At 35.4% G+C, this 27,346-nt stretch overlaps 4 protein-coding genes across 10 annotated transcripts in view; 2 read left to right on the top strand and 2 right to left on the bottom strand.

Annotated features, from left to right (window-relative positions):
- LOC123867011 (putative protein kinase C delta type homolog) overlaps positions 1–5,222 on the top strand; it is a 28,974-nt gene extending 23,752 nt beyond the window's left edge. For all 4 annotated transcript variants that reach the window (XM_045908845.1, XM_045908844.1, XM_045908841.1 and 1 more), the window contains 5 exons: positions 755–909; positions 2,039–2,177; positions 2,684–2,872; positions 3,648–3,788; positions 4,614–5,222. In XM_045908845.1, coding sequence (XP_045764801.1) covers positions 755–909; positions 2,039–2,177; positions 2,684–2,872; positions 3,648–3,788; positions 4,614–4,763 — 774 coding nt within the window. In that variant the 3' untranslated portion in view covers positions 4,764–5,222. The remainder of the gene's footprint in view (positions 1–754; positions 910–2,038; positions 2,178–2,683; positions 2,873–3,647; positions 3,789–4,613) is intronic.
- Positions 5,223–5,443: 221 nt separating this feature from the next.
- On the bottom strand, positions 5,444–11,956 carry LOC123867014. Of its 2 annotated transcripts, XM_045908851.1 has the most exons (8): positions 11,688–11,956; positions 10,967–11,162; positions 10,779–10,862; positions 10,428–10,587; positions 9,298–9,581; positions 8,143–8,285; positions 6,370–6,588; positions 5,445–5,632 (listed from the first exon to the last, which is right to left on the bottom strand). In XM_045908851.1, the coding sequence occupies exons 1-7, from the start codon at positions 11,835–11,837 to the stop codon at positions 6,379–6,381; spliced, it is 1,227 nt and encodes a 408-aa protein (XP_045764807.1). In that variant the 5' UTR covers positions 11,838–11,956; the 3' UTR covers positions 5,445–5,632; positions 6,370–6,378. The 2 variants fall into 2 exon arrangements, with proteins under 2 accessions (XP_045764806.1, XP_045764807.1); XM_045908850.1 differs by having other exon boundaries at positions 5,444–6,588.
- Positions 11,957–14,169: 2,213 nt separating this feature from the next.
- LOC123867017 (pre-mRNA-splicing factor ISY1 homolog) lies at positions 14,170–21,048 on the top strand. 2 transcript variants are annotated; one of them, XM_045908853.1, is made up of 7 exons: positions 14,170–14,335; positions 15,040–15,062; positions 16,373–16,536; positions 19,001–19,204; positions 19,564–19,713; positions 20,575–20,666; positions 20,859–21,048. In XM_045908853.1, the coding sequence occupies exons 1-7, from the start codon at positions 14,333–14,335 to the stop codon at positions 21,024–21,026; spliced, it is 804 nt and encodes a 267-aa protein (XP_045764809.1). In that variant the 5' UTR covers positions 14,170–14,332; the 3' UTR covers positions 21,027–21,048. The 2 variants fall into 2 exon arrangements, with proteins under 2 accessions (XP_045764809.1, XP_045764810.1); XM_045908854.1 differs by lacking the exons at positions 14,170–14,335; positions 15,040–15,062; positions 16,373–16,536 and adding exons at positions 16,626–18,061; positions 18,154–18,699.
- Positions 21,049–23,967: 2,919 nt separating this feature from the next.
- The window catches only part of LOC123867012 (cyclin-G-associated kinase), a 32,802-nt gene continuing 29,423 nt past the window's right edge, over positions 23,968–27,346 (bottom strand). For both annotated transcript variants that reach the window (XM_045908847.1, XM_045908846.1), the window contains one exon: positions 23,968–26,721. In XM_045908847.1, the coding sequence (XP_045764803.1) occupies positions 26,611–26,721 (111 nt within the window). In that variant the 3' untranslated portion in view covers positions 23,968–26,610. The remainder of the gene's footprint in view (positions 26,722–27,346) is intronic.

Raw genomic sequence — 27,346 nt, forward strand, 5'->3', positions numbered from 1 at the left:
TGATATTCTTTTGGTTAAGACTTCAATAAGATTTGTGAGATACGGTTCGAACTTCGATCCCGCGCACGCATTTCTAACTTTTCGGAGTTAACGCTTTAATTGAAGGAAAACATCGTGATGAAACGTGCCTACATAGCTCTCAAAGCTCTCTCTCTCACTCAAAGTTCTTGGCAGACTATGACCTTTACATTCTAAAAGGAGACCCGTACTCAGTAGTGGGTTGGCGTTGGGTTGAGATGATGATGATGATGCTAAACGACTAGCACTACTCTTCACACCAGAGATTGCCAATAGATCTTTTTGATGTCCATTGTCCATATCCAAGCTATTACCGTTACGGTAAAACGTCAGTAAACTAAAAAATAAGACTGAATTATCAGTTTATAACTATCTTTTTCCCGCGACTTTGTCCACGGTGCTTATATAATTTATAGCCTATGTTACATCTGTATAAATTAGCTTTCTAATGGTCAAAGAATAATATTTGAACAAACAAATTTTTCCTCTTTATACTATTAATTCATATAGACTAGCTGATGACCGCAACTTGCTCCTCTTGGATTTATAACTCTTCAATTTTCCGGCATAAAAAGCACCCTACATTCTCTGCAGGTCACTAACACCCATGAAAAAATCACATTGATCCGTTACGACATGATTGAAGGACAAACCAATAAACCAACAAACACACTTTCGGTTGTATTGCTAGTATAATCTACAAAAATCTAATTAAAAAAATATTCCATTTTTTCAGTCCCACCTGTTCTTCGTGATGGAATACCTGAACGGCGGCGACTTGATGTTCCACATCCAGCAGAGTGGACGATTCCCGGAAGTGAGGGCGAGGTTCTACGCCGCTGAAATAGTGTCCGGGCTCAAATTCCTTCACAAGAGAGGAATTGTGTACAGGTATGATACCGGATTTTTTAACCCCCGACCCAAAAAGAGGAGACAGTTATCAGACGTGTGTCTGATATCTGTCTGTAGCATCGTAGCTCCAAAACTAATGAACCGATTTTAATTTAGTTTTTTTTTTTGTTTGAAAGGTGGCTTGATCGAGAGTGTTCTTAGCTATAATTAAAGAAAATCGGTTCAGCCGTTTGAAAGTTATCAGCTCTTTTCTAGTTACTGTAACCTTCACTTGTCGGGGGTGTTATAAATTTTCAATTGACCCTTGTTAAGAGGATTTATACCCTCTGAGCCATTTTTGAGCAATTTTGACCCCTTATATTTAGTTAATCCCTGCATTTACTTAAAAACGTATTTATGCTACATTGTAGAAAATTTTCTGTTTTATTAAATTGGAAGACAACACTTTGCAATTTATTGATAGTTTTTTTTCTTATTGCCTAAAATACCAAAGACGAATATTGAATTTTGGGTTTCGTGTAATCTTTGACGCTCACTACATCAAAAGTTACTTGTTCAATTAACAAAAAAAAGAGATATATTATTTACTAAAGTTAAGTCCTAAACTACTAAAATGGAAGACAAAAATCTTTTTTGATTTTTTTATATTATAAGAATACAAACAAAAAAATTATAATTTTACAAAATTACTGACATATAAAACTGTCATTTTGGTGGATTATTTTTCTTCATTTAAAAATAAATTAAGAATTCATAAAAATAGAACATATTATTTGCAATATGCAGAGAAAAAAAATCTTAAGTTAATTATTATTTGTTTCAATAAAATAAGCTTGAAACACCCTAAAAAAACTGCGCGAACATGGAGTACCTAGTTAAAAGTATAGTACTTATACCGATGACTTATACGTATACTACTTTAACAGTGAAGAAAAAAATCGTCAGGAAACCTGCATGTCAGTTATCAATAGTGTGGAAAGTCTGCCCACAAAACCCTTCTCACTCCGAGACCCGTGCTCTGTAGTGAGTCGGCGATGAGTTGATCATGATGATGATAATAAGGATAGTGTATACCTACCTGTCTCCTAGCTTTACGTCTTTTTGCCATACTTACTACTTAAGCTATAAATTAAACGGACAGTGGACTATTATGATAATTAATTTAAAGGGATTTGAAACTGGACAACATTCTACTGGACTTTGACGGTCACGTGCGGATAGCAGACTTCGGCATGTGCAAGTTGCAGATATACCTGGACAAGACGGCGGATACTTTCTGTGGCACTCCAGACTACATGGCTCCTGAGGTAAGGTTTTAACTACAATGGCCATCCCTAAAACTCTGTACAGACCCCTAAAAGTTAAGAACATTTTACCGCCTGCTCGCGTTTGCATGCTTCCAAGTTCCAAACAAAAAATCTTTATTTATGAACTTTAACTCGTATCAATAATATTAGGCAACCCGTAGATAGCGGCGATAAGTTAGTGATAACAACTTCATCTTTGGGGTCCTTTTGAACTTACTTGCTTTATCGGTGAAGGAAAACATCTGACAGTTCTCAGTTATATTCTCAAAGGTGTGTAAAGTCTACCAATCCGCACTTAAGTATGCTGTATTGTGACCTATGGCGGATGATTTAACACTTCTCATTCCGAGAAGTGGGCCAGCTATAGATGCGATGATGATGATGCAACGATCTTATCAACATTTATAAAAAATATTTTGATTTTGGTAAGAGATGTACGAGTATCTTAGACCGTAAAGTGGGCATCAAAATCTCACCGTAAGTACTAAAAACGTTTCAATTTGCAGATAATCAAAGGTCTGAAATACAACCAGACCGTGGACTGGTGGTCGTTCGGTGTGCTGCTGTATGAAATGCTGATCGGTCAGAGCCCGTTCAGTGGCTGCGACGAAGACGAGCTGTTTTGGTCCATCTGCAATGAGATGCCGTCTTACCCGCGTTTCCTTTCGCCGGAGTCTTTGAGCATATTAACTAGGGTAGGTAAATATCAGGGTTTTACTGACCGGGACTAGATGTGTAACTAAAAACGGCACGTCCCGCCATAAGCAAGACATCTTGGTAACACGTTAAATCGAGCGGGATGGCTATATTTGATGAAAATTATTCAGCCGTTTAAGAATGATCAGATCGTTTCTGGGCCGCCCGGTGAAGAGATTTCAGACATACAATTGATTTATTTATATTTGATTGTACCTAAGTTCGGGTTTAGAGGGCGAGTAGTAAGATCAAATATCTACTATAGGAACCGTAACCTGCTGCTACCAGGACAGTCTGCGAGTCCGCATCTATATATGTACTTACTAATAAATAAAATTAAAATGTCGTCTGTTTGAACGGGCTAATCGTCGGAATGGCTAAACCTATTTTGACGGGACTTTCACAGACAAGTAACCAAGGAGTAACATAGGCTACTTTTTTAACCGACTTTGAAAAATAGAGTTTTTCTGTCTATGTACACTGATATCTCCGAGATTTCTGAACCGATTTGCGTAGTTTTTTTTTAATCGATTGTTCCATAAAAAATTTGGATTCCAACTCTTCAATCCTGATGTTGCAGGGGATCTGACCAATCCACGAGGCGAAGCTGCGGGCATCATCTAGTCTTACGTAATAATGTGCCGTGTTTGGGCTCGGTGATTTGGTCGCGACGAGTAAATGGCTGACCATCAAAGATCGATGAACAGGAAAGTTCGTCGGAAGTGGCAGTTTATCTTTTTAATTAACAGATGATAGTTAAAATAATATTTTCAGCTACTGGATAAAGACGCCAAAACGCGACTGGGCGGGCCCGAGTGTATGCACGGCGACATCAGAGACCAGAAGTTCTTCGAGCAAATACAATGGGACAGATTGGAGAGAAGGGAGCTTGAGGCGCCATTCAAACCTCGTGTGGTGAGTGTGAAAAGATGATCGTAGTTTCTGACGATTCTTATCTTAGTTCTTAGTCTTAAGGGCCGTGCCCGCGTATGAGAAGTCTTAGTAATTATGACCACGTCACGTCTTTGCCCTCGTCCGTTAGTTCTTCGTTCTTTATAGTATTGAATTTTTAAGATTCTGTACCTCAAAAGGAAAAACGGAACTCTTATAGTTAGGATCACTTTGTTATGTCTGTCTGTCCGTCCGTCGTGTCTGTCAAGAAAACCTATAGGGTACTTCCCGTTAACCTAGAATCATTTGGCAGGTAGGTAGGTCTTTTACCACAAGTAAAGAAATAAATCCGAAAACCGTGAATTTATGGTTGCATCATTAAAAAAAAAAATGTGTTAACAGTTTCTAAGTAAGATAACTATACCAAGTGGGGTATCATAATGAAAGGGTTTTACCTGTAGGTACATTCTAAAACAGATTTTTATTTATTTTTATGCATAAGTTTTTAATTTATCGTACAAAATGTCGAAAAAAATACCCAAGTACGGAACCCTCGAGGCGCGAGTCCGACTCGAACTTGGCCGGTTTTTTGAGTAGAACACACGATTTTTTCTTCAGTCTTGTCCGCGCAGATAATATGAAGCACCCCCTTTATTTTGATTTGTCACACTAGAGCAGAATTCCGTGCATAGGTTTCCTCTTTATTTATACCTAAATTAGGATATTGTTTGTCATAGAAAGTTACTGATTAATTTTCAATAAACCACAGAATTCTAAGACTAGAATTCTTGTATCTATAGTCAATGTGATCCTAAGCAAAACATTGAACGTACCTACATGTTGTTACAGAGGCATCCAATGGACACGCAATACTTCGACCGAGCGTTCACAGGCGAGCGGCCGCGCCTCACTGCGGTCGAACCACAAGTCCTTCGCTCTATGGATCAGGAACCCTTCAGAGGATTTTCCTACACAAACCCGAACGCCACTGACCGCTAAAATATATCTCAAAATCATTTATTTTGGTTTGAATCTGTATCCGACAGTGACACCGTGGCGTAACAGTCAATGGATGAAGTACGTTTTGCGAAATGACAGAAAAGTTATGGTCAGATTTGATAGTATCGCTGTTTGCGAACAAGGTACCTTGCTGAAGCGACGTGGATTGTTAATCAATCAATTTTTAGAGAATATAGGATATCTAAAGGGCAAAACTTGTTTTATTATTAGATAAATAATAGTTTAAGGAATGCAATAAAACTTGTACATATCAATAAATTATACAGTGTATATTGTGTCTGGTACACACTGATTTTGCGTAAGCGAAAATATAAATGATAAGTGTTTATTTAATATATAAATGATGTATCTATTTAATCATCATGGAAACAAACATCGAAATGGTTTTACTCAGATGTATCTTTTCTGTAGAAAATAAATAAGTAAACCCAAAGGTTATTACGTATTTTTTCAATATAACTAAGTACCTACTTCTCTACCTCAACTTTATCTTGTTAACAAATAACAAAGTTGAATATCTATATTATATATATTATATATATAAATAGCCTTTTTATAAAAAAATTGTGAGCAAACGAGCAGGCGGGTCACCTGATGTTCAGTGATTACTGCCACCCATGAACATTTGCAGCGCCAGAGGAACCACCGAGTTGCCGGCCTTTCAGAAATTCGAAAATGCCTCCTTTTCAAAAAATTGATTTATTTATCCACAATGTAAAAAAACGTACAAAATATATAGGCTCTAAAACCTACTTGGTACCTTGGTATAACTCTAGATTCAGCTTATTAATTAGTTAATTACAATATTAGGCACACACATGAGATCGCGGATTTTACTACCGTAGATTATAATATTTAAATAAATAATAGTGGGGTCAATAAAGCAGTAAAATAGTCAATCTTAGGAAGTCCTCAGAAACAGCTCCGATTTTGATGATTATTTAAAATTTCTGTTTTTTATATATTATTTAAAATCAAAAACGTTTTGAAGCGGAGAAATAATTTTTGATATTTTTTAATCCATATGAATGAAATTTATACATGAAGTCCTGTAAAACGTTACCTTTCTCTTTGAGAGTTTGTAGAGGAGGTCAAATGCTATCAAATGACCTCTAAACACCTATGCGCAAAATGGACCCGTTTTTGAGTTATTACGTTTTCAGAAAAAAATACGTATTTGTTTCTTTAAAAATTTATTTAAAAAAAGTAAGTTATAGTGCCAATTTTTTACTAAGTTTCTAAGTGGCAGCCATCTCAATTAATAATTTTGTGTACTAAAATAATAATAATCCTCATAGGTTCTCCAGTTAGGGCCCCAAACTGTACCAGAGTCATAATTTCTATACGCGTATAGGTGTTAAGAAGTCATTTGATAGCATTTAACCTCCTCTACAACCTCTCAAAGAGAAGATAAGGTTTTACTGGACTTCATGTATAAATATCATACATATGGATTAAAAAATAATAAAAGTTATTTCCCCGCTTCAAAACGTTTCTGATTTTAAATATTATATAAAACACTACAATTTAAAAAAAAACATCAAAATCGGAGCTGTTTCTGAGGACTTCTGACGAAAATGCTTCGTTTACTCCACTATAATAACAGTTCATATATATTGAACATTGTTGACACAAACAGATGATGTCCTGTATAAATGTCTTCATGTATCTCAAGTGCAGTTATACGAAGGCTTAATTCCGATTTCGGTTCCGGTTTGCACAAGTAATTCATTAAATTCAGCTTTAGTTCAGGGAAGTTTGCCTCGCTTGGATCCATCAATTTTCTAGTAAGATAAATCTCAATCTGTAAACAAGAAAAAAACAATGTTAATAGAATTTGTTAAGTTAAACTAAACCCATAGAGAGCCAGATCAACGCAGGGAAAAACGACCAGTGGCTATGAAGTTTGGATCATGGTGGATTTGGAAGATAACAGGTAAAAAAGGTATAAAAATCAAATCAATCATATATGTTAAAGTATAAAGTATATTTTTTTATATTATCTTCAGAATAGAATTAGAAATCACGTCATGCATAGCCAGACACTTAAAGAGTCGTTGCGACCCTCTCCCAGACACCCTTAAGGTTTAAAATCTTATATGTTTACGTTTTACTTAAACTGTGTTATATGGACTATTGAAGCCCAGTATGCGTCGATAGCACATAACTCTAAATAAGGTAATAGAAATGGTATATAATGCATAAAAACCGGCCAAGTGCGAGTCAGACTCGCACCGAACGTTCCGTACTTAGGTGTTTTCCGACATTTTGGACGATAAATCAAAAATTATTATTAAGCATAAAAATAAACAAAAATCGGTTTTAGAATGTACAAGTAAAGCCCTTTCATATGATACCCGACTTGGTATAGTTATATTACTTTGAATTTTGACACACAATTTTTTTTTTTGTGAAGTTAACCACAAATTCGCAGTTTTCGGTTTCTTTCCTTTACTTGTGCTATAAGACCTACCTACCTACCTATCATGATTCTAGGTCAACGTGAAGTGCCCTATAGGTTTTCTTGACAGACACGACAGACGGACAGACAGACAGCCAACAAAGTGAACCTTTAAGGGTCCCGTTTTCCTTTTAAGGTACGGAACCCTAAAATGACTTCTCACGCGCCATTTTAACTTTGTGTGTCAAATATCATGTCACAAGTACGATTTTAGTCTTTATTAACCGACTTCAAAAAAGGAGGAGGTTCTCAATTCGTCGGATTCTTTTTTTGTTTTGTTCCCCGATTACTCAAAGAGCCCTGGACCGATTTAGATTTTTTTTTGTTTGAAAGGATATACTGTGCAGGTGGTCCCATATAAATTTGGTGAAGATCTGATGAATATCTTCAGAGATGGAGAACAGAACTCCTCAATAGATAAGAGCAAATTGCTCGCGATCAGTGTAATAGCTTAGTAAACAGTAGGGTTTTAACTGGGCATAGTATATTATAATACAGTGGGGCAACTAAAAATTGTGAATTTTTCAAATGAAAAATAAAACCGACTTCAAAAACCACAAACACTAAAAAGTAAAAAATAATTTTTGTTTAGCTACACATGTAATGTACCTAGGTATGATATTATACCTAGGTATAATATGTAGTAGATAGGTACTACTAGTCACTGTCCATCGGCGCGGCGACAACATCACGCTTCTTTAACATTTCCGTAGTATTTTCCGTAGTTAAACATCATAACCCTTCCTTTCGGCTTTGCCGTAGTCGGGTAAAAATAACAATTATAAAGATATAAAAAATGTCGTCCAGAACTTGCGGCAGCAACTAGTCGTCGCTTACTGTCGGTCGCTTAGTTATTTTAAATTCCTGTTAAAAAGTGATAGTAAAAATATTGTTTACCATTCCATCTTCACGCCCTAGGATCAAAATATGTCCATGTTCTAAAACACATGTGACCCCATCTCGAAGCGGCATGATCTTTACAAAGCTATTGTGCCTGCGTGTTTGAACTAACGCCACAGAGCGTTCACTGGGTGCTGGTGCTTGAAAAAATAATTCAACATTTAAAAAATCCTATTGCAAACTTGGGAGATAATGGATGAAAGGATTGTTTTTATTTTTAGTGTTCCGTAACCCCAGAGAGGAAAAGTAACCCTTTACCGGCCAAGTTCGAGTCAGACTCGCGCACCGAGGGTTCCGCACTCGGGTATTTTTTCCGACATTTGCACGATAAATCAAAAACTATTATGCATAAAAACAAATAAAAATCTGTTTTAGAATGTACAGGTAAAGCCTTTTCATAGGATACCCCACTTGGTACAGTTATCTTACTTTGAAAATTGAAACACATTTTAAATATTTTATGTGATGTAACCACAAATTCACGGATGTATCCACAAACCACAAATTTTCGAATTTTTTCTTTACTTATGCTATAAGACCTGCCTACCTGCCAAATTTCATGATTCTAGGTCAACGGGAAGTACCTATCCTATTTTAACTAACAGACAGACAACAAAGTGATCCTATACGGGTTCCGTTTTCCTTTTGAGGTAGGGAGCACTAATATTTTTTGTAGTATGTTACGGAACCCTTCGTGTGTGAGTCTGATTCGCACTTGATTGCTTTTCTTTTCCGAAAATAATAAATCAAAAACTATTCGAATGGAGTCAAAGTGGTGCGCCGCCGCGCCCTAGGTATAATTTTCGGGTCACGTGACAACATGAGCTCAGGTTTTCGGATTTATTCCTTTACTTGTGGTACAAGACCTACCTACCTGCCAAATTTCATTATTCTAGGTCAACGGGAAGTACCCTTTAGAAGAACGGGTTTTCTTGACAGACACGACGGGCGGACAGACAGACAACAAAGTGATCCTATAAGGGTTCCGTTTTTGCTTTTGAGCTACGGAACCCTAAAAAAGACAAAAATAGAACAAAGGATAAAAATGTGTGAGTTTTAAAAAAACTACTTATTCCACGCGGACAAAGTCCAAAAAAAACTAGCTCCTAAATATTATATTAAGGCACAATAAATTAATAAAACATATTTTACCTTTGAATAGCAAACTGCACTCATGAAACATAAATGGCTTCCAATCAATTAACTGCTCTGGGAAACGAAAAAGAAAGACAAGCATGTTGCATTCTGTGTCAGGAGTTAAGACAGAACCACATTTTAATAGAATATACACATTTTTCTTGTAAATATGTAAACTACAAAATTGTTGGATTCCGTGATATTTCGCCATAGCTTTGGTTTCCCAACCAATTTCTTTGGCTGTGTGCATCCACAGAACTCTATCACAGCTATATTCGTAGCAAGAATTCAAATGGACTCTGAAAAAAATAAAAAATAAACAAACATAAAAGATGACTTCAAAAGATGGCTGATTTAATATTAACATTTGCAAAATTCAAGTTCTTTCTGACACCCCTTTATTAGTACACTAGGTTTGGCCCGCGCCTTTGTCCGCGATGCATATTATTTATTGCACTCAGGGATAATTTGGCTATCCCGTAATCTTTTGAAACCTGCCGCCCCGATCATCCGCCCCCCTCACTCCCTTTGCCGGAAACACATACTAATTAACTATTATTAATAATTACAATATTACTAATAATTACAATCTCACGCAGGGTATTTGTTCCGACATTTGGCAAGATAAATCAAAAACTATTATGCATAGAAATAAATAAAAATCTGTTTTAGAATGTACAGGTAAAGCCCTTTCATATTATGATAACCCCCTTGGTATAGTTATCTTACTTAGAAAACATTTAAATATTTTTTTTAAATTCATTGTTTTCAGATTTATTCCTTTACTTGTGCTATAAGACCTAGCTACCTGCCAAAATTCTAGGTAAACGGGAAGTACCCTATACCTAGGTTTTCTTGACAGACACGATGGACGGACAGACGGACGGATGGACAACAAAGTGATCCTATATCTGTCCCCCTAGTTGAAAAACAACCATGTGGATGTGTGGTCTCAACTCAACTGTGTACTTGGATGATACCACTCTTCCTTGTAATATGCTCATAGAACTTGAGGATGACAAAAGCCCTTGGTTTATCATCAGTTCTTTGAGAATTCACTATGGAGAGGCATGTCTGGCATCACATTTTACTCCATTAACTTGTTATACCTACAACTTATACAATTTGCTTAAGTAAACACTTACATATATGAATCTATATCCTTCAGTATAATTTGCTTCACATTTTCAGAGTCAACATAATTGGCATGCAATTTATTGGTGAGAGTCAGTAAAGGTGATAATTTTTGCTCGGGTGCCACTAACAGTTCAACAATCATTGATGATGTTTCCTCATATCTGACACCTATAATTAAATAAACCTCAAATAAAATGAAATATCACATTATTTTTAAAATTTTAAATGGAACAGCATGGGAATAGCATCAAGAATGTAGTTAGCGTGAGAAATTAAACAAGTCTTTTTAGGACTACAAACCCAGCAATTTTAAGAATATTTACTATATTTTATAATAACTATTTAACATTAACACTTACATGATTTGTCTATCACTTTTATATGTTCAAAATTCATTATATTAAAATATTTTACAGCATTATTAGTCACTACTATGAGATTATCTGAAACAAAAAGGCACAGACTGCAAAAAGGTCACAAATGATTCAAATAGTAAGTTGTAAGTTTGAGTTTGTAAAAATTAATTCTTATTACTTAAATAACCTACCTTTATGTACATATATATTTCTAATGCTACTATCAAATTTGTAGCAATGTCGCAAACACACATTTGTATTTGTAACATTATACCATTGCTGTGCAATAAGAAATTGTTCTCGCTCTCCCAAGTTAGACTTCTCAGCAAATGTAACACCTTCATCATCTATGGCATTTTGAAGCATTGCCTTCCATAGGTTAACATGCTGTTAATGTAAAAAATAGCACTGAATGCTGTTCTGACTGTACCGAGATCACAATGCATAATCATGAACCCAATGTCACAGTTATGCAAAAAATTCACACTGATGTATAAATGCGAAAGTGTTACCTTTTCACACTTCACAGCCTATCCGACTAACTTAGACGAAATTTGGTATACTTACGAGTATAGATAGTTTGCATCCCAAGAATGAATAAAAGGTATTTTTTATCCCTGAACATCAAATAGTTCCCACATGATTTTTGGTACTTACTTACCTAAATCCACACAAAGTCGCGGATATCATCTATTTGGTGCAGGCAGAGTTAGCTTGCATCTCGAAACGGAAACATGGATACTTTCATCCCGGAAAATAGAAGTTCTCACGGAAGTTTTAAGTCTCAATCGTATACCTACTATATTATCAATCCACAAGGACAGTTGTTGTGGATATCAACTAAATAGTAAGTACAGTACACAGTACAGAATATATATTTAATAACTAAGAAAGAAGGACTAAAATACGTACCTCACAATAATATTCAACAGTATTTCGCCAATAAATATTTACATTCATACAATTCAATAACGATTTTATGTCTAATTTTTTGAACACCACGAGAAGGATATCGACTGGACATAATGCCCAATTATTATTAGACTTTAGCTTTAGCGACATAACTAGGTACTTATTCTTATATTTAACAAGAAAATTGCTCCGGCTTTTTTCGATTGTCAACAAAGGCTGTGTGGGCGTGGAAATGGGAATTGGGAAACAATGGGAAAACCTTTTTTTTTTTTTTGTCTCTCGTGTGGCTTTACAAAGATTAGCCAATGTCAAGTTTGTAGTTATTTGTAACAAGTTAGTTAAACTATACAATTAAGGACCCCGTCTGTGCCGGCGCTCGCCGACATACGCACGGCACCCCCTTAGAGCGCTTTCCAGTCAGTTTTATAAAAAAAAAACACTCCAAAAAGGCAGAGCACGCCCGCCAGCTAACACCAACACCGACGAAATCCTGGGAAAACCTTAAAAACATCGCGTCGTAGACATAACTGACATGGCGTAGACCATAGAGATATAATTATGACGTAGACTGATTACTGATTAGATTAGTGACACCGACCTAATAGGTCCATGTTCTTGGGTCTGTCTGTGTACAATGTACTGTACATTACATTGTACCAGCGTTGCCAGAATGTTACTTTTGTAACATTTTACGTTACTTTTGACCCCCTCATGTTTCCTCCATGTTACACGACTCAAAATGTTACTTTACGTTACTTTTAGGACTTCATAAAAATATTCAAATTTTTCCCAGCAAACCAAAAATAATCGTGAAACGGAACGCATCCAAAACAGTTTTCGTTTGTCGTAAATTTTGACCCATTTGTTAGTTTATTTCACTTTCTCTAAGTTATTGGTCTAAGTTCACTTTGTTTTGTAATTACTCTGTGATTAAAAAAGTGTTTTGTTTGTTTTTCTCTGTGACTCAACTTTGTTTTGGATAATAAAGTTATTCGTTGCGGGGTAGTGATATTGTAGTTATGTATCTAAGTACAAAAAAAAATTGTATCTTTATTTCGTCAAAATTCGAAAGTGATTGGTTTGTTCGTTATCCTTATTGACTGTGTATATGTGTTGCTAACACTACATGCTTGGTAATTAAATGTTGTATACAATGTAGTTTTAAGTAAATAAGTAAGTAGTTAACTAATTAGGGAATCAGTAATGCAAAAACAAAGTCATAGTATTTGCAACTGAAAGCAGTTCGTTTTTGTATTGACTGTCATCTTATTATTAAGTCACATTAGTTTCCAGAAGTTCATTTAGCTATTTACTACTTAGTTATTGTTGTAGGTAACTTCGGTTTTCTTTACAGGAATGAGACGAGCTGAGTAGATACCGGCCGGCGTAACTTAAAATTTGAGTTTTGCTATCGAATCTATCGATCTCTTTGCTGAGACCAAGGTAAGTAGTTAGGTACCCACCTAGTATTGTTCAGTTAACAAAACGAATTTGAAATTCCCGCGTAATTTTCTTCACTGGGTACCTACCTAGTGCGTTTTTTTTTTATTCTCTCGTCTGGCTTTACAAAGATTAGCCAATGTCAAGTTTGTAGATATTTTCAAGTTAGGGAAACTATATAAGTAAGGACTTCGTCTGTGCCGGCGCTCGCCGATATACGTACGGCACCCCTTTAGAGCGCTTCCCAGTTAGTTCCAGCATGGTTCTAGCACCAAAAACGCCAGTGAAACACAAAAACCAGCCACTTTAAACAAAAACAAAAAAAACGCTCCAAAAAGGCACCACACGCGCGCCATCAAAGGCTACACAGACAAAGTCCACCTAGTGCGTAGCCTCTCAAACTCAAACAGTTTTATGTTGCCAGATCGCCCGATATAAGACGATTTTAATCTTTTTAACCCCCGATCCAAAAAGAGGGGTGTCATAAGTTTGACGTGTGTATCTGTGTATCTGTCTATGGGATCGTAGCTCTCAAACTAATGAACCGATTTTAATTTAGTTTTTTCGTTTGAAAGGTGGCTTGATGGAGAGTGTTCTTAGCTATAATCAAAGAAAATCGGTTCAGCCGTTTGAAAGTGTTCAGCTCTTTTCTAGTTAATGTAACCTTCACTTGTTGGGGTGATATAAATTTTTAATTTACACTTGTATTATAAATTGATTACCTAACAAAATAAGTTATAGCTATTCAAAGACATTTTTAGATCCGTTGGTATATTATTATTTTACATATTGATTTGTTTTTCTTTTTCAGGATCAGCAGTCAATTTATTCAATCAACAATAATTATTATTACGATTCTTTTTAAGCTTAACTAATGGGACTAGAAAACTGTTTAAATTTTTGTATAATAAAGTGCCATATACTTGTGTACCTTATTACTTTTATTTTCCACGAAAAATAAGGAAATGTTACTTTTCTTGTGAAAATGTTACATTTTGAGATGTCTCGTGTTACAATTGACTATCTGCCACTGGCAACACTGCATTGTACAAAACATCAGCTAAAATGTGAGGAAAATCATTTGAAATCAGGAAATCAAGATACATAACAATTGTAACTATTAAAACCTGAACTCTAAAGCTTTCGTAACATAAATTGATAAAGTATTCCTAATATTTGTATACTTATACTCTAAATAATTAAACATGGTAAGCATTTTTTAAATGTTGTAGTTTTGTTTCCTTTTTCTCTAAATATTCCTTAATTCCCTCCCAGTGCCACTTCCTTCGGCGGTGTTCCCACTATTTTTCAACATGGGGCTATTCAAAGGACTGATCAACAAATTCCTGAAAAGCAGGCAATGTATGGTGGTTCCTCTAATGCTGCAAATGTTCTTGGGCAGCGGTAATCAAAATAAGATGACCCGCCTGCTCCTTAGCTCACTAGTAATACTTATCTATATAAAAGTGCTCTTATTTTTCTTGTTGTACCAATGTTATTAAAAATCTAGGACTGTAAAAGATATTGCTTACCTTTTTCCTAAGTGTTTATTTCCTAAGTTGTCATAAGTATAATAAATAGGTAATGCACTGACATGAAAACTTATGTACTTATAAACTGACTGACTGACATCACCCACAGCTCAAATCAGTAATCACTGGGTTTAGTAACTATGTAAGTTCTCTGCATAATAAAGAAGTTACCACATTCATTAAAACTTGATATAAGTTTGATCATTATAAAAAAAAGTCAGACAAATTGAGAAATTCTTCCTTTTTTGAAGTCGGTTAAAAATCATAAATGCACGCAAGTTTTTGCAGCAAAAAAGGTAGCTTGAAGTCTTGCTTTTTTATTAATTATATAAGTGTGTAATTTGAGTTCATATTTTTTTAATTTATTATTTTTCTTGCAGGCAAGAAATGCTGAGAAAGCAATGTAAGTTGTTAAATATCAAATTAATTATAGGTACATATTTTGCTTATTATTGAAAGAAAAGTATTTTGATTTACCTACTATATTTGCAAACTTTCTATTAAATTAATTTCAAGTTAATTACATTAATAATATCAATAACAGATTTTGATTCTTTATTTGTTCAGTTTGGGAATTAAATAATCCATATCCATACTTATCCATACTAATATTATAAATGCGAAAGTGTGTCTGTCTGTCTGCTACCTTTTCATGGCCCAACAGTTTAACAGATTCTCACGAAATTTGGTACAGGGTTAGCTTATATACCAGGGACGGACATAGGCAATTTTTTATCCCAGAAAATCATGATATTTGGTACCGAGGTAGCTTGCAACCCAGTTCCCAGCAAAAAAGTTCACACAGGATCTTTAGAAACCTAAGTCGCTGGCATCCTCTAGTAAAATTATAAAAAAATAGAAGGTTAAATAGTAGGTAAAAGGTATAGTAGGCTACATTACATGATTACTAACCTAACCAGTTAAATGAACTGGTAAAATCTCTTCAGGTTAGCACACTATTATTTTAGACTCACATGCGGTGCTCAGCCAATGAGTTAAGTATTCTCTGCATCATTTTCGCCGTAGCTCTGTTCGTCCGTTGTATTTTGTAGGACATATAAATCAAAAAATAAAAAATCATTTATTCTGACCATAGTCAGTATATGTATTTTGTTAGTAAATACACATGAATCTTAAACTGCAAATACAAATGCAAAGCCTTTATTGCTGATTTTCAATTTACAAAATTAGTATAATAAATATGCACATCTGTCTGGAGGTTCCAAATCAGCGTGTCCTGTATATACACAAGCCTCCTCAACATCTGTCTGTTGTGTATGTCAAGAAAACCTATAGGGTACTTCCCGTTGACCTAGAATCATGAAATTTGGCAGGTAGGTAGGTCTTATAGCCCAAGTAAAGGAATAAATCTGAAAACCGTGAATTTGTGGTTACATCATTAAAAAAAAAATTTAAATGTGTTTCAATTTTCAAAGTAAGATAACTATACCAAGTGGGGTATCATATTTTATTATTCTTCTCTTCCTCTTGGTGTTGTATCATGGAATCCATTCTGTTATGTGTTCATTCATTATTCTGTTGGCTCACTGGCATGTGACCTGTCCAGCGCCATTTTAGCTGTTTAGTTTTCTTAATTTACATCTTCAAATTTTATTATCTTCCTCAAGACAGTTGCTTACTTCTTGTCTCTTCTTTTGTATCCTACCTTGTACCTCTAAGTGCTCCTCTGACACATTCTCTATTTCACTTTAGGACAACATTAGCAAGATGGCGCGCAGCACAAGTTCAAGAAGCTGGTGGACAACGGGAACGTCGGCCGTATCTCGCGTCAGAGTGCAACGATCTGCCACAAGCTGAAAAATGGAGGCTTCAAATTGTTAGAGAGATAGCGAAAAAAGTTGCACAGATTCAAAATGGTAAGCTTAAGATATTCAACTTATATTTACGTAATTCCAGATATGAATTCAAAAAAATAAGTACTTAGTACTTACCTACTTTAAATTTTGATATAAGAATCTATTAGGCTATGGTGAAAAATAATGGTTCATTAAAATTCAAAATTATGTGAAGTCTCATTTTATGATAATTAAACTGAAGACCTTATTTAATCAAAAATGGATAACGAGCAAACTGCACTTCCACAACCATCACCAACTCTATCTGTAAAAGAACCAAGCTTACAATCTCAGAAGATTCTTCCGATATCTCCATCACCTCAGCCGTTAGTAGCCTCACAGACTCCAAAACTTCCATCAATAGTGTCTAGTCCAATACGCACATCACCATTTAATACATCATCAGCATCGCCCGCCAAAAGTTCTAATCAAATATCTTTAAAAAGTCAAGAAACCATTAAAGAAAGGCCCCAAGAAAAATCTAGTGTTACTGAAGAAACCAAGGTAACAAAAAAATCGTCATCTAATTCTAAAGACGAGAAACACGATGTTAAAGTAAAAGACACAGTTGAAGACAATTTATCTACAAACATAGTTGACTTAAGCACTCCTGTTTTGCAAAGCAACATAGATAAGATTGCAAATATGAGCAAAGTATTAACTAATGAAGCCAATTCTTTAAGAAAGTCCATAAAGTCTCTGTCTGAAGATATTGATCGTACGAAACAAGAATTAAGTTTTGTAAAAGAAGAAAATGTTAACTTTCCATATCACCTTTTTCTTATTGAAATTATAGTTAATAAAATTTTTATGAAATGCGAATGCTGTGAATTAGACTGCAGCAACCTAGTTATAGCAGCAACATTTTTGGGAAAGCAGCCAATAACCTTATATGATCCTTCATATGGAAAAATTGACGATTTTACCAATATAAATGTTGGGAAATCAGCACTGTTTGCAATGACATACGATAAAATATGCAGTGTTAAGGAATTTGTTATAAATTTACAAATAAATAAACAACCTCCTTGCTCGAATTGTGTTACAAAAATTGCCGAGTCTAAAATTGACTACACGCAAGAATTTTTAAAACTTCGAGAAGAACTATGTAAGAAATGGACAGAAGAACAACCAAATGATAATATTATGTGTACAACATCAACTCCTCTTGCTAGTAACATGTTTTATTTGTCATGTGGCGGCATTAATCATAGTGATTCGATAGGTATTATTGAGCTCACGACCAGAATGTCTTTTCTCGGTAAAGAAATCACTACTGCTTTTAGCACGCGATCTAAGCCCAAATGCACTACACTTTTGACGAAAGAGGATAATGGAATGACAATGTATTCGTGTCAAAATGTTGAAATGGATAGAGAGGGTAAAATTCTTTTAGATGAAAGTAGTTTTAATAATAAAAAAGAAATATCCAGGAGTCCTCATATATTGTCTGAAAGGCGGTCCGATAGCCCCACATCTCAATTCTCCAGCGGACGTGGCTCAGTAAAACAATATGACACAAACTATAAATACCATTATAACCAAGGTACCTATACAATCTATTTCTATTTAAAAGTTTTTAAAAGTTATGTTTACTGATATTTATCAAATCAGAATAACTGAGTTTATAATTTTCAGACTATGGATCTAAATATGATGAAATATTCACAAAAATGAATGCTAACGAGTTAAAAATTAGAGTTCCAAAATCGACTAAGCTGGAACGAACAGGAAAATACGATAAAATACAAGAATTGTGTATATGCGAAGATAATCCTCACAATACTGGTGATCAAATACAGTTCGAATTACCTCGAGACTTGTGTTATCCAGATAAAAGCCACACATATACTTCCAATTTGAAATATACATACAAAGGATACAACAAAATCGGTGAAAATAAGGAGAGAAAAATAATCAACGTCACTCCATCGAACTGTCCTATTCCAGTTAACATAGAGAAGCAAATTAATAATAACAAAGATGTTTTTATCCTTAAAATCGGCAAAAAACTCGAAACCAAAGATAAAAAAACTGATCTGGAAATTGAACTGGTTACTCCTAAAGCTCCAAGTGCAATTCCAATCGAAAACAGTCATATTGCCCAACAGTGTAGTTCAAGTATCTTAAAGGATAAGCCTTTGAAAGCTCATAAAAAGAAAAGCAAGAAAAAAGAAAATAAGAGTAACACTAGTTTAGTTAGTAAAACTGGCAAGCGTGGTGTAAAAAAATCGAAGAAAAATAAAAAATAACAAGATATTTTTCAATTAAACATTTTTATTAAATTACCTCAATATTAGTATCTTATCTGGAAATGACCATTACATTTTTTATACACAGAGGACGTACCTCTGATGACCTCTGTTATTTGAAGTAAGGAAATTTTTCAGTTTTATAGAATATTTTCATAGGCATCAATTCATATTTCAAACATTTTTAAACATCTCATGATTGATAATTTGATGAAGCTGCAATTTTATTTCAGCCGGTCTTGGCGAATTCAGAATAAGAGATTTAAATGATGAGATCAACAAGCTTATGCGAGAAAAACGTCACTGGGAAGTTCAAATAAAAGCACTCGGGGGGCCGGACCACGCGCGCGTTGGGCCCAAGATGTTGGATCAGGACGGGAAAGAGGTGCCTGGGAACAGAGGATACAAATACTTTGGAGCTGCCAAAGATTTACCAGGTATGATTAACTAGTCTAGTGATAGCTGCTTACCATCTCACTGACCAAGCTTAACTACTAGTGATTTAGTTCGATTAGTAGTTGTTTGTGAGCCAAATAAATTCAGCTCCGCTCAGCAGTATCGGCTAAGTCAGGTCAGCTGAGTATTAGACACATGTATTACTTGTGTCTGACACATGGCATATTATTCTGAGCTGTGCATCCAATTCGAATGCCGATTCAGACAAACGTAATTAAAAAAAGGCGTGAAGTCTCAAGGTAGCACTCTGTCTCATTTATAATAGGCGGTAACAATATGTGCTGTGGAGCTAGTGAATGAACTTTCTTGAAATCCGCCTATATTCCTTATGGGCTTGCAGGCGTCCGAGAGCTGTTCTCGCAGGAGCCGCCGGCGGCGCCGCGGCGCACGCGCGCCGACCTCATGCGCGACGTGGACGCAGACTACTACGGGTATCGCGACGACGACGACGGCCTGTTGCTGCCGCTCGAGAGGGATGCCGAGAGAGACTGTAAGACCCGTATGAACCCATACGCGAATGCGTGCCGACGACGCGACTAGACGTAGAATGCTACGGTTGCTAACATACTATATCCGTAGTAGTATAAACGAAGGTCGATTAGATGGAGTTGAATGAAGGGTCGACGGAGCGAGTCTTCGGGCGCAGGATTGTATATCACGTGCCGGGGCACATATAGCGAAGCGCAGCGCAGAGCATTTTTCACAGTCAAAGTATTATTGACATCGTCCACATTGAAATAATATCTAAAATCAATTGTGCATCCGTGCGCGCAAGCACGCGCGCAGTCCCGCGCGTGCTTGCGCAGTCTCTGGTACAAATTCGCGTAATGTGTCACGCGATTAGAAAGCTTCACGGGCATGCTCTGCGCTGCGCTCCGCCATATGTGCGCCGGCTCTTAATCTTTAATCATTATCATCATGAGCATCATCGTTGAATATTGATATCCAATTCATATTTTTTTATAATAAATCTAATAATGTTGTTGCAAATGAAAGAATGTATGTAATGTTGAAAGGCGACCCTTTATTAGTAAATGTGTATGTTACGGAAAATGGGCTATCTAACAAGTGTAAAGTAATAATGCAGTTTACTCATGAAACAGTAGATTAGTCAACAACAAAAAAATTCAAAATAAAATGAGCGAATTTAATCGATCGGCGCGTTTGAATTTATTCGACGTGAAGAAAAGTGGCGAAACATTTTCGGCCAGATATAGTGTGTTAAAAATTTCGATCTACCAACAGAGAACCCTATATGTATTAATTCCAGTTGAGGGTAAATTAAATGTTTAGGGTATTTTTTGAAGAAATGTAATTGCAACTAACACTTAATATTTTTTCATTACTTCAGCAATAGCCAGAGCTGTTGACGAATGGAAGCGAAATAAAGAGGAAAACAAAGATCAAGATGTGCCGGAAGAAGAAAATATATACCCTGAAGATGTAAGATTTTTTTTAAACTCAAATATGTATTGTAGTAATTAATTGTTATTATCCATGTCTCGCCGTATTTTAGAAATTATGGCTTGAAACTGCATTCTGTGAAACAACTGTATGCACCCCTACAATCAGTGAATAAAATATCTGATTTTGATCAAAAAGCTAGTACTAAAATATATTTTGATATTCTTACAGCCTAACGACAAAAGAATAGAAGACGAAGAAGATATCAGCGAGTCCACAGTGACCTCCCACGTCGCCGTCCCGTCGCAGAAGGACGTGGAAGAAGCGCTGCTCAGAAGAAAAAAACAAGAACTTCTCGAAAGATACGGTTGCTTAGATGTGAAAATGGAAGAGAGCTAACATTTACAATAAATATAACTACCTACATAAGGTTATTGTTTAATTTTATCTGTAGACAGATTATCTTATTTTAACCCCCACCAAACTAGGATTTGCTTCTCAGGCGCTCGTTTTTAGGGTTCCGTACCTCAAAAGGAAAAACGGAAACCTTATAGGATCGCTTTGTTGTCTGTCTGTCTGTCAAGAAACCTATAGGGTACTTCCCATTGACGTAGATTCATGAAATTTGGTACTGTAGGTAGGTCTTATAGCACAAGTACAGGAATAAATCTGAAAACCGCGAAATTGTGGTTACATCATTAAAAAAAATAATTAAATGTGTTTCAATTTTCAAAATAACAACCTAAAACAGATTTTTATTTATTTTTATGTATAATAGTTTTTGATTTATCATGCAAAATGTTGGAAAAAATACCCGAGTACGGAACCCTTAGTGCGCGAGTCTGAGTCACACTTGGCCGGTTTTTTTTCAACTTCGACTTTCTATAATCAAAGCCTACGACGCAAAATAAGGTTTCATAAGCTGATAACGTTTCTATTGTCTGGGTTTCGCTGAGTATTTTGGCCTAAGTGACCAAGGTCAGATGAAACAGATAGATTGATGTGAAACAGATAAATGATTGTAACCCTCAATCGAACTGACCGATTTCAATATGAACTCTTTTGTTTGAAAGCTAGTACAAAAAACCGACCAAGTGTGAGTCAGACTCGCGCACTTGAGGGTTCCGTACTCGGATATTTTTTAAATAATAATATAAGTCGTAAAAATAAACAAAAATTTGTTTTACAATATACAGGTAACGCTCTTTCATGGTACGATGCCGTGTAGAAAACCAAAGGGCTACGAGTTTAATAATAAAAACTGCCATCCAGGTTAGCTCGCTTCCATCTTGCACTACATCATCACTTACCACGAGGTGAGATTGCAGTCAAGGCTTAATTAAACTTGCATAATATGAATCCATACTAATATCATAAATGCGAAAGTGTGTCTGTCTGCTACCTTTTCACGGCCCAATAACTTAACCGATGCTGACGAAATATACAGGGTTAGCTTATATCCCGGGGACGAACGTAGGCTACTTTTTATCCCGGAAAATCAGAGTTCCCACGGGATTCCTAAAAACCCATCCGGTTAACTGATTTGTATGAAATTTGGTACCGAGGTAGCTTGCGTCCCTATTATTGACATAGGCAACTTTTTATCCCGGAAATCAAACAATCCCCACGGGATCTTTAAAAACCTAAATCCACGCGAACGAAGTCGCGGGCATTCTCTAGTATAAAATTTTACCCATCACTACTTGATGGGTAAAATTCCAAGGTAAAATATTATGATAATGTGGCTAATACTGTTGTACACAATCTCTTAAACTTAATTGACAGGTCTAAATCTAGAGTTATCCTTTCCGCAAGGAGCATTATGAAAGGGATAGCAACACATTTAGATTAGAGATTGTGTAAATTAGAATTAGTCACATTATTACAATATGTAAATGTATAAAGAAAACACCATCCAAATATATGCCATTATGATTTATTATTTTTTCGAACATTTCGTTATTGACCAGAACATATTAAACTAGTTATCAATATTCAAGCAAAAATATACACACAAATAAAATTTAAAATAACAGGTTCAGTAATACTTCGTTTCTAGGCCGCTAGCAAAAGCGTCTTTAATAAAATAATCTAGGAACAGTTGCACTGCCTCAACGGAATAAATTCAAGAGACATCAAAACTAAAATTATTGAGTAATAGTCGAAACAAATCTTTAAAACGTAAAAAATGCGAATTTTACAGCTTCCTGCAATGATGTTTTAGGTCATTGGCTTCCTGTTACTCAAACACTAGTCTGATTTACCTACGGACCAGCACAGACTGTCAAGTTTTTTTTTAAATATACTAAGGGAAAATTATTATTTTATTTTAAAGAAATGTTCACACTGATATACTGCGGTTTTGTAGAATCGTAACTCCTCCGTTCATCCAAATATAGATCAAGGTGCAGATACACTAGTGTTGTGTAAGATTGTGGTATGTTACAATGAGACAGTATTTAGTCAAATGAGTCTCACTGATGATTGCAAATCTGTCTGGGGTGACGATCAACCGATCAGGGGCTCTACTGTAAGTTTTCAAGTATAATATGTAAACTGCGCGTAAATCTTATATATATGGTGCATGAGGCGTGTTTGCCCGCGAAATTCAAATTTGATTTTTCGAAATTTGTAAACTAATACGACTAAGTAGGCTTATGGCACTTAAATTGCGCCAATGGCAGTATCATCCTCATAGGTTTATACAAAAATCTTTACTTGAAAGGCTCCAGTTTAAGAAATTAGTTAAAGTATCGACTAATTTGTGAGTAACTCATGTCAAATCATTATTTTGACTAATTTCTTAAACTGAACACTTTCAGGTAAAGATTTTTATGTAATCCTGTGAAGATGATATTGCCATTGTCGGAATTAGAATGCCATAAGCGTACTTTGTCGTATTTATTTACTAATTCCGAAAACCAAATTAAATTTGAATTTCAGACCCGTCTGATGCATCTTAATATGAACGGAAAGTTTTCTGTCCCTTTCCCGTTCACACTAGGTAAGTGACAGATTTACGCACAGTTAACGTTAGCTTGAAAACGCGCGGTTCGAGCGTCGCGTCGGCGTGCTTCGAGTCACAACAGACTAGTAGCACGTCTTCATTCAATGAGTCCAATAGCTTCCTTTTGCATCACAACACCTTACAACACAGTTTAGTTTGTCTGCATCTTGAGTTGTTGGGATTATAAAGCCAATATAAACTATTGGAGTACCGTAATCGGCAGCCTATGTGAATATTTGACACTACTTATTTTCCGTGGCCATTTCTACATATCAGGAATGTGTTAACTTAACATAAATATTATAAGTCTTACATAATATACAAAAAATAACACTACCCATTTCTATTTCGCTCGTGTTACAGTATCATAAATAGATCAACTAAAAAACTTCCAATACATTATTTTTATCTAAAGTGAATGAAAGATACGAGAATCTTATTATTACTTCACCATTTTATTAAATTCTGTTCATGTGTGATTTTCTAGACTAATCCTTAAGCCAAAAATACAAACAAACAATTGTTTACCATGTAAGTACTATGTCAGACTTTGTCTATAACAAATAAGTAAAACATTTTATACTATAGATAACGGGTACATACCATATTTATTATCTACCGAATCGAAATATCGGCAGATAAAAACACCATATTAATCGTGGTATGTACCTACCCGTTATGTACAATATAATATGTCGTTAAACCTCAAAATAAGCTTAAAATCATAAGTAAAACATTGTTCATTAAAATGAAAATATAAATATTTTTTCTAACAAACATAGCCATATTATTAAATGTTGTAAGTATAGAATTTGTTATATTTTTAATATACATAGTCAATGATAATAATCATATATACGTAGGTACCTAATTAATTGCACTGCATAATATTCTTGGATAATATTTTTGATTAAATTTAAATTAAGTAAGTAACAAGAGTAAGGACACAGCCTTTTAACGAAAATCAAAAGCAAGTCCTGTGTGTTGAATATATATGCGGTCAGTTATAGTATGAAAATAAAAACTCTTTACACTTAATTAATTACATCTAACTGCACCAAACTGAATTTAAACATAAGCATAATATGATGAACTCTAGCGCATTGGTAGTACAAAGCCCGTAGGTATAAGGAGTACAGGCTATCCCGCAGGGTTAATATAGGGAGCATTCTCCAACGGGTTGCAAGTTACACAATATTATATTAAAATGGAAGTATCAAACGTAGAATTACTATAATATTACAGCTTGAATGCAAAATATTTCGAGACGTAAATGATAATTAATTTTTAAACAGACCGATGTTGATTATAGAGATACAAACAAATTACTATGTTGTGGCGCGACGATCGCGCAATCAACCATCACGGTTCCAGCCCAGAACGTCACGACATACCCGTCTGCCGTCTTAAATATCTAAAAAGCGGCTAACTGCAAAAAAATAGTTTTTGCGTTAAAGCAACAAATAGTGGAGATTTAAAAAAAATATGTTTCTAAAAGTATACCAAGGAGGACCAAGGTTTTTAGTTTGGTTTCACGTAATAAACTTTTTTAGAAACATTAGTTTTTCTAAATACTTATGTTTTTGGCAATAACTCAAACAAATTTTAACAGCTAACCACTTTTTAGATATAGGACGGCAGCAGTGTGAACATCCTCATATAAAACATACCTCCGATCGCCTTCTGTCATGTCACACAACAACGAAATATGTGTTCGTGCCTTAATCTTTCAGCAATAGCCGTTATAACATTTGAAATTTCTTTAAGGCACAAACTGTTATTGAGGATTTCAAATTAAAAAATAAATACAATATAATCATCGCATACTGGTAGGTAAACATAACTATCACTGAAAACTTAGTAATATGTAATATCAACGATTAAAAAATAGGTACTTGTTGGAATGAAAATATTTTAATTGTAAGCGCCACAATTCAAAAAAAAATATATTTCCTAAAATAACTTTGAAAGAGAGAAAAAGTAACTGCCCATTGGATTGATAATATCTAACTAACATCAGTAACAAAGCTATGAAGCATGCTTACATATAAGGACACTGTTCACCGCGTTTTATCGTAAAATATCCATTTTATTCATGTATTTATGAAATGAAGCGGTTAAGGGTTGACCCGGCTATTGTAATTCTGCTAATATTTTATTGTATAATGCTGAGGACACATTATCGAGATTCCGCGAAAATTCGCATTGCGACGGTGTGTGGGCAAGAAGGTCAGAAAGCGTTATACTCGCGCAAATTCGAATAAAAATGTCTTAGTTTGCAAACAAAGTTTTTTTTAAAGTGCCTGTTGTAGTCTAAACTAAATTGATGGTTCAAAATTTAGTATCTTTTCCGCAGGGAGAATTCTGAAAGAGATAGAAACTTGACTCATTTTTTTTGTTTGTTTATAAACTATGACATTCTTATATATCTACAATACTTCAGATATACACGCACCGGAGGGTTTTGTCACCATAAAGTTCGCTCGCGTAGCCGTTTCAGTAACAACGCAGAGTTACGAAACTGTGCTTAACCTCACACGCACCTCACCTCACTAACGTTGATTTAACTTGACCATCAAAATCCTTCTGCGTCTAGGTAAGATGGACCGTGACTTCCTTGTTTTAAAGCTCAAGTTCGTTCTTACATCTACAGCCAGTGCTCCAAGCGCAAGTCCTTGGGTAGTTAAAATCAGTTGTACTGAATTTTGTACTTAAGACTTGGGATTTAAAGTCCATTTTACTCTGACGTTATAGCGTTATGGTCTTACGATACTCGAATAGTATCAACGTTGGAGAGATACAATGTTTCATACTAAGTACACAGAATTGAATGGTAGATCGCTTAACTTGTAAAAGAACATTGCTGTTGACCAAACATGAAATTTATATCGATATCGCGCGTGCTGTATTCATCCGATAACATGACCCCCAGCATAAAGTATAGATGGTTATAAATTGTAACTAGTTGGATGGAGATTACGACTGGAACAGGTTTTGTTGTTTCGCGTCGTTCTCGAAGTCGCTCCACGCGTTGTTCAACTCCATGAATATCATTTTCGCTAAGTTCTCGTTCGGGGTCCCCATTTGCTATAAAATAAATGATAAATGCTATAAGTTAGATATCACTTACTTTAACGGTGGAGGAAAACATCGTGATGGAGTCTACATGTTTGATAGTTCTCTATAAGGTTCTCGAAGGTGTGTGAAGTCTACAAATCCATACTTGGCCGTAGTGGACTATGGCCAAACTCTTCTCATCGTGAGAGGAGATCTATGCTCAGTAGTGAGTAGGAAGCTATTTACACGCACCCTACAACCAAAAGTTATCTATACACACTCGACGCGTCATAGCTTCTGTTGCGGTAACAGGTAAATGTACAGGTTCAAACATTTTTAAAAATTCTACCATGAGTTAGTTCTTGATTGCGGTCTCGGCTGGCCTGGTGTTACTATGCGATATTATGCGGTCTAAGATTTATCTGTAACTGGCCATTTTTCTGTAATTAGCGTCTAAGAAATCTATTGTAATATTTCGCTATTGATTTTCCTAGGATACTTAAATAAAATGAAAATAAAATAAAGATGGAAGAACGCTAATCCGGAAAGTTATGGCATCAGACAAAGCGTTTTCAGGGCCTCCTTGTCTTGTCCGTGTGGTGGTAGCCACACATTGGACACTAGATAACGTTGCTCACCAGCGGCCGACATCAGC

The sequence above is a fragment of the Maniola jurtina genome, chromosome 7, assembly GCF_905333055.1.
Source record: "Maniola jurtina chromosome 7, ilManJurt1.1, whole genome shotgun sequence".
NCBI lineage: Eukaryota > Metazoa > Arthropoda > Insecta > Lepidoptera > Nymphalidae > Maniola > Maniola jurtina.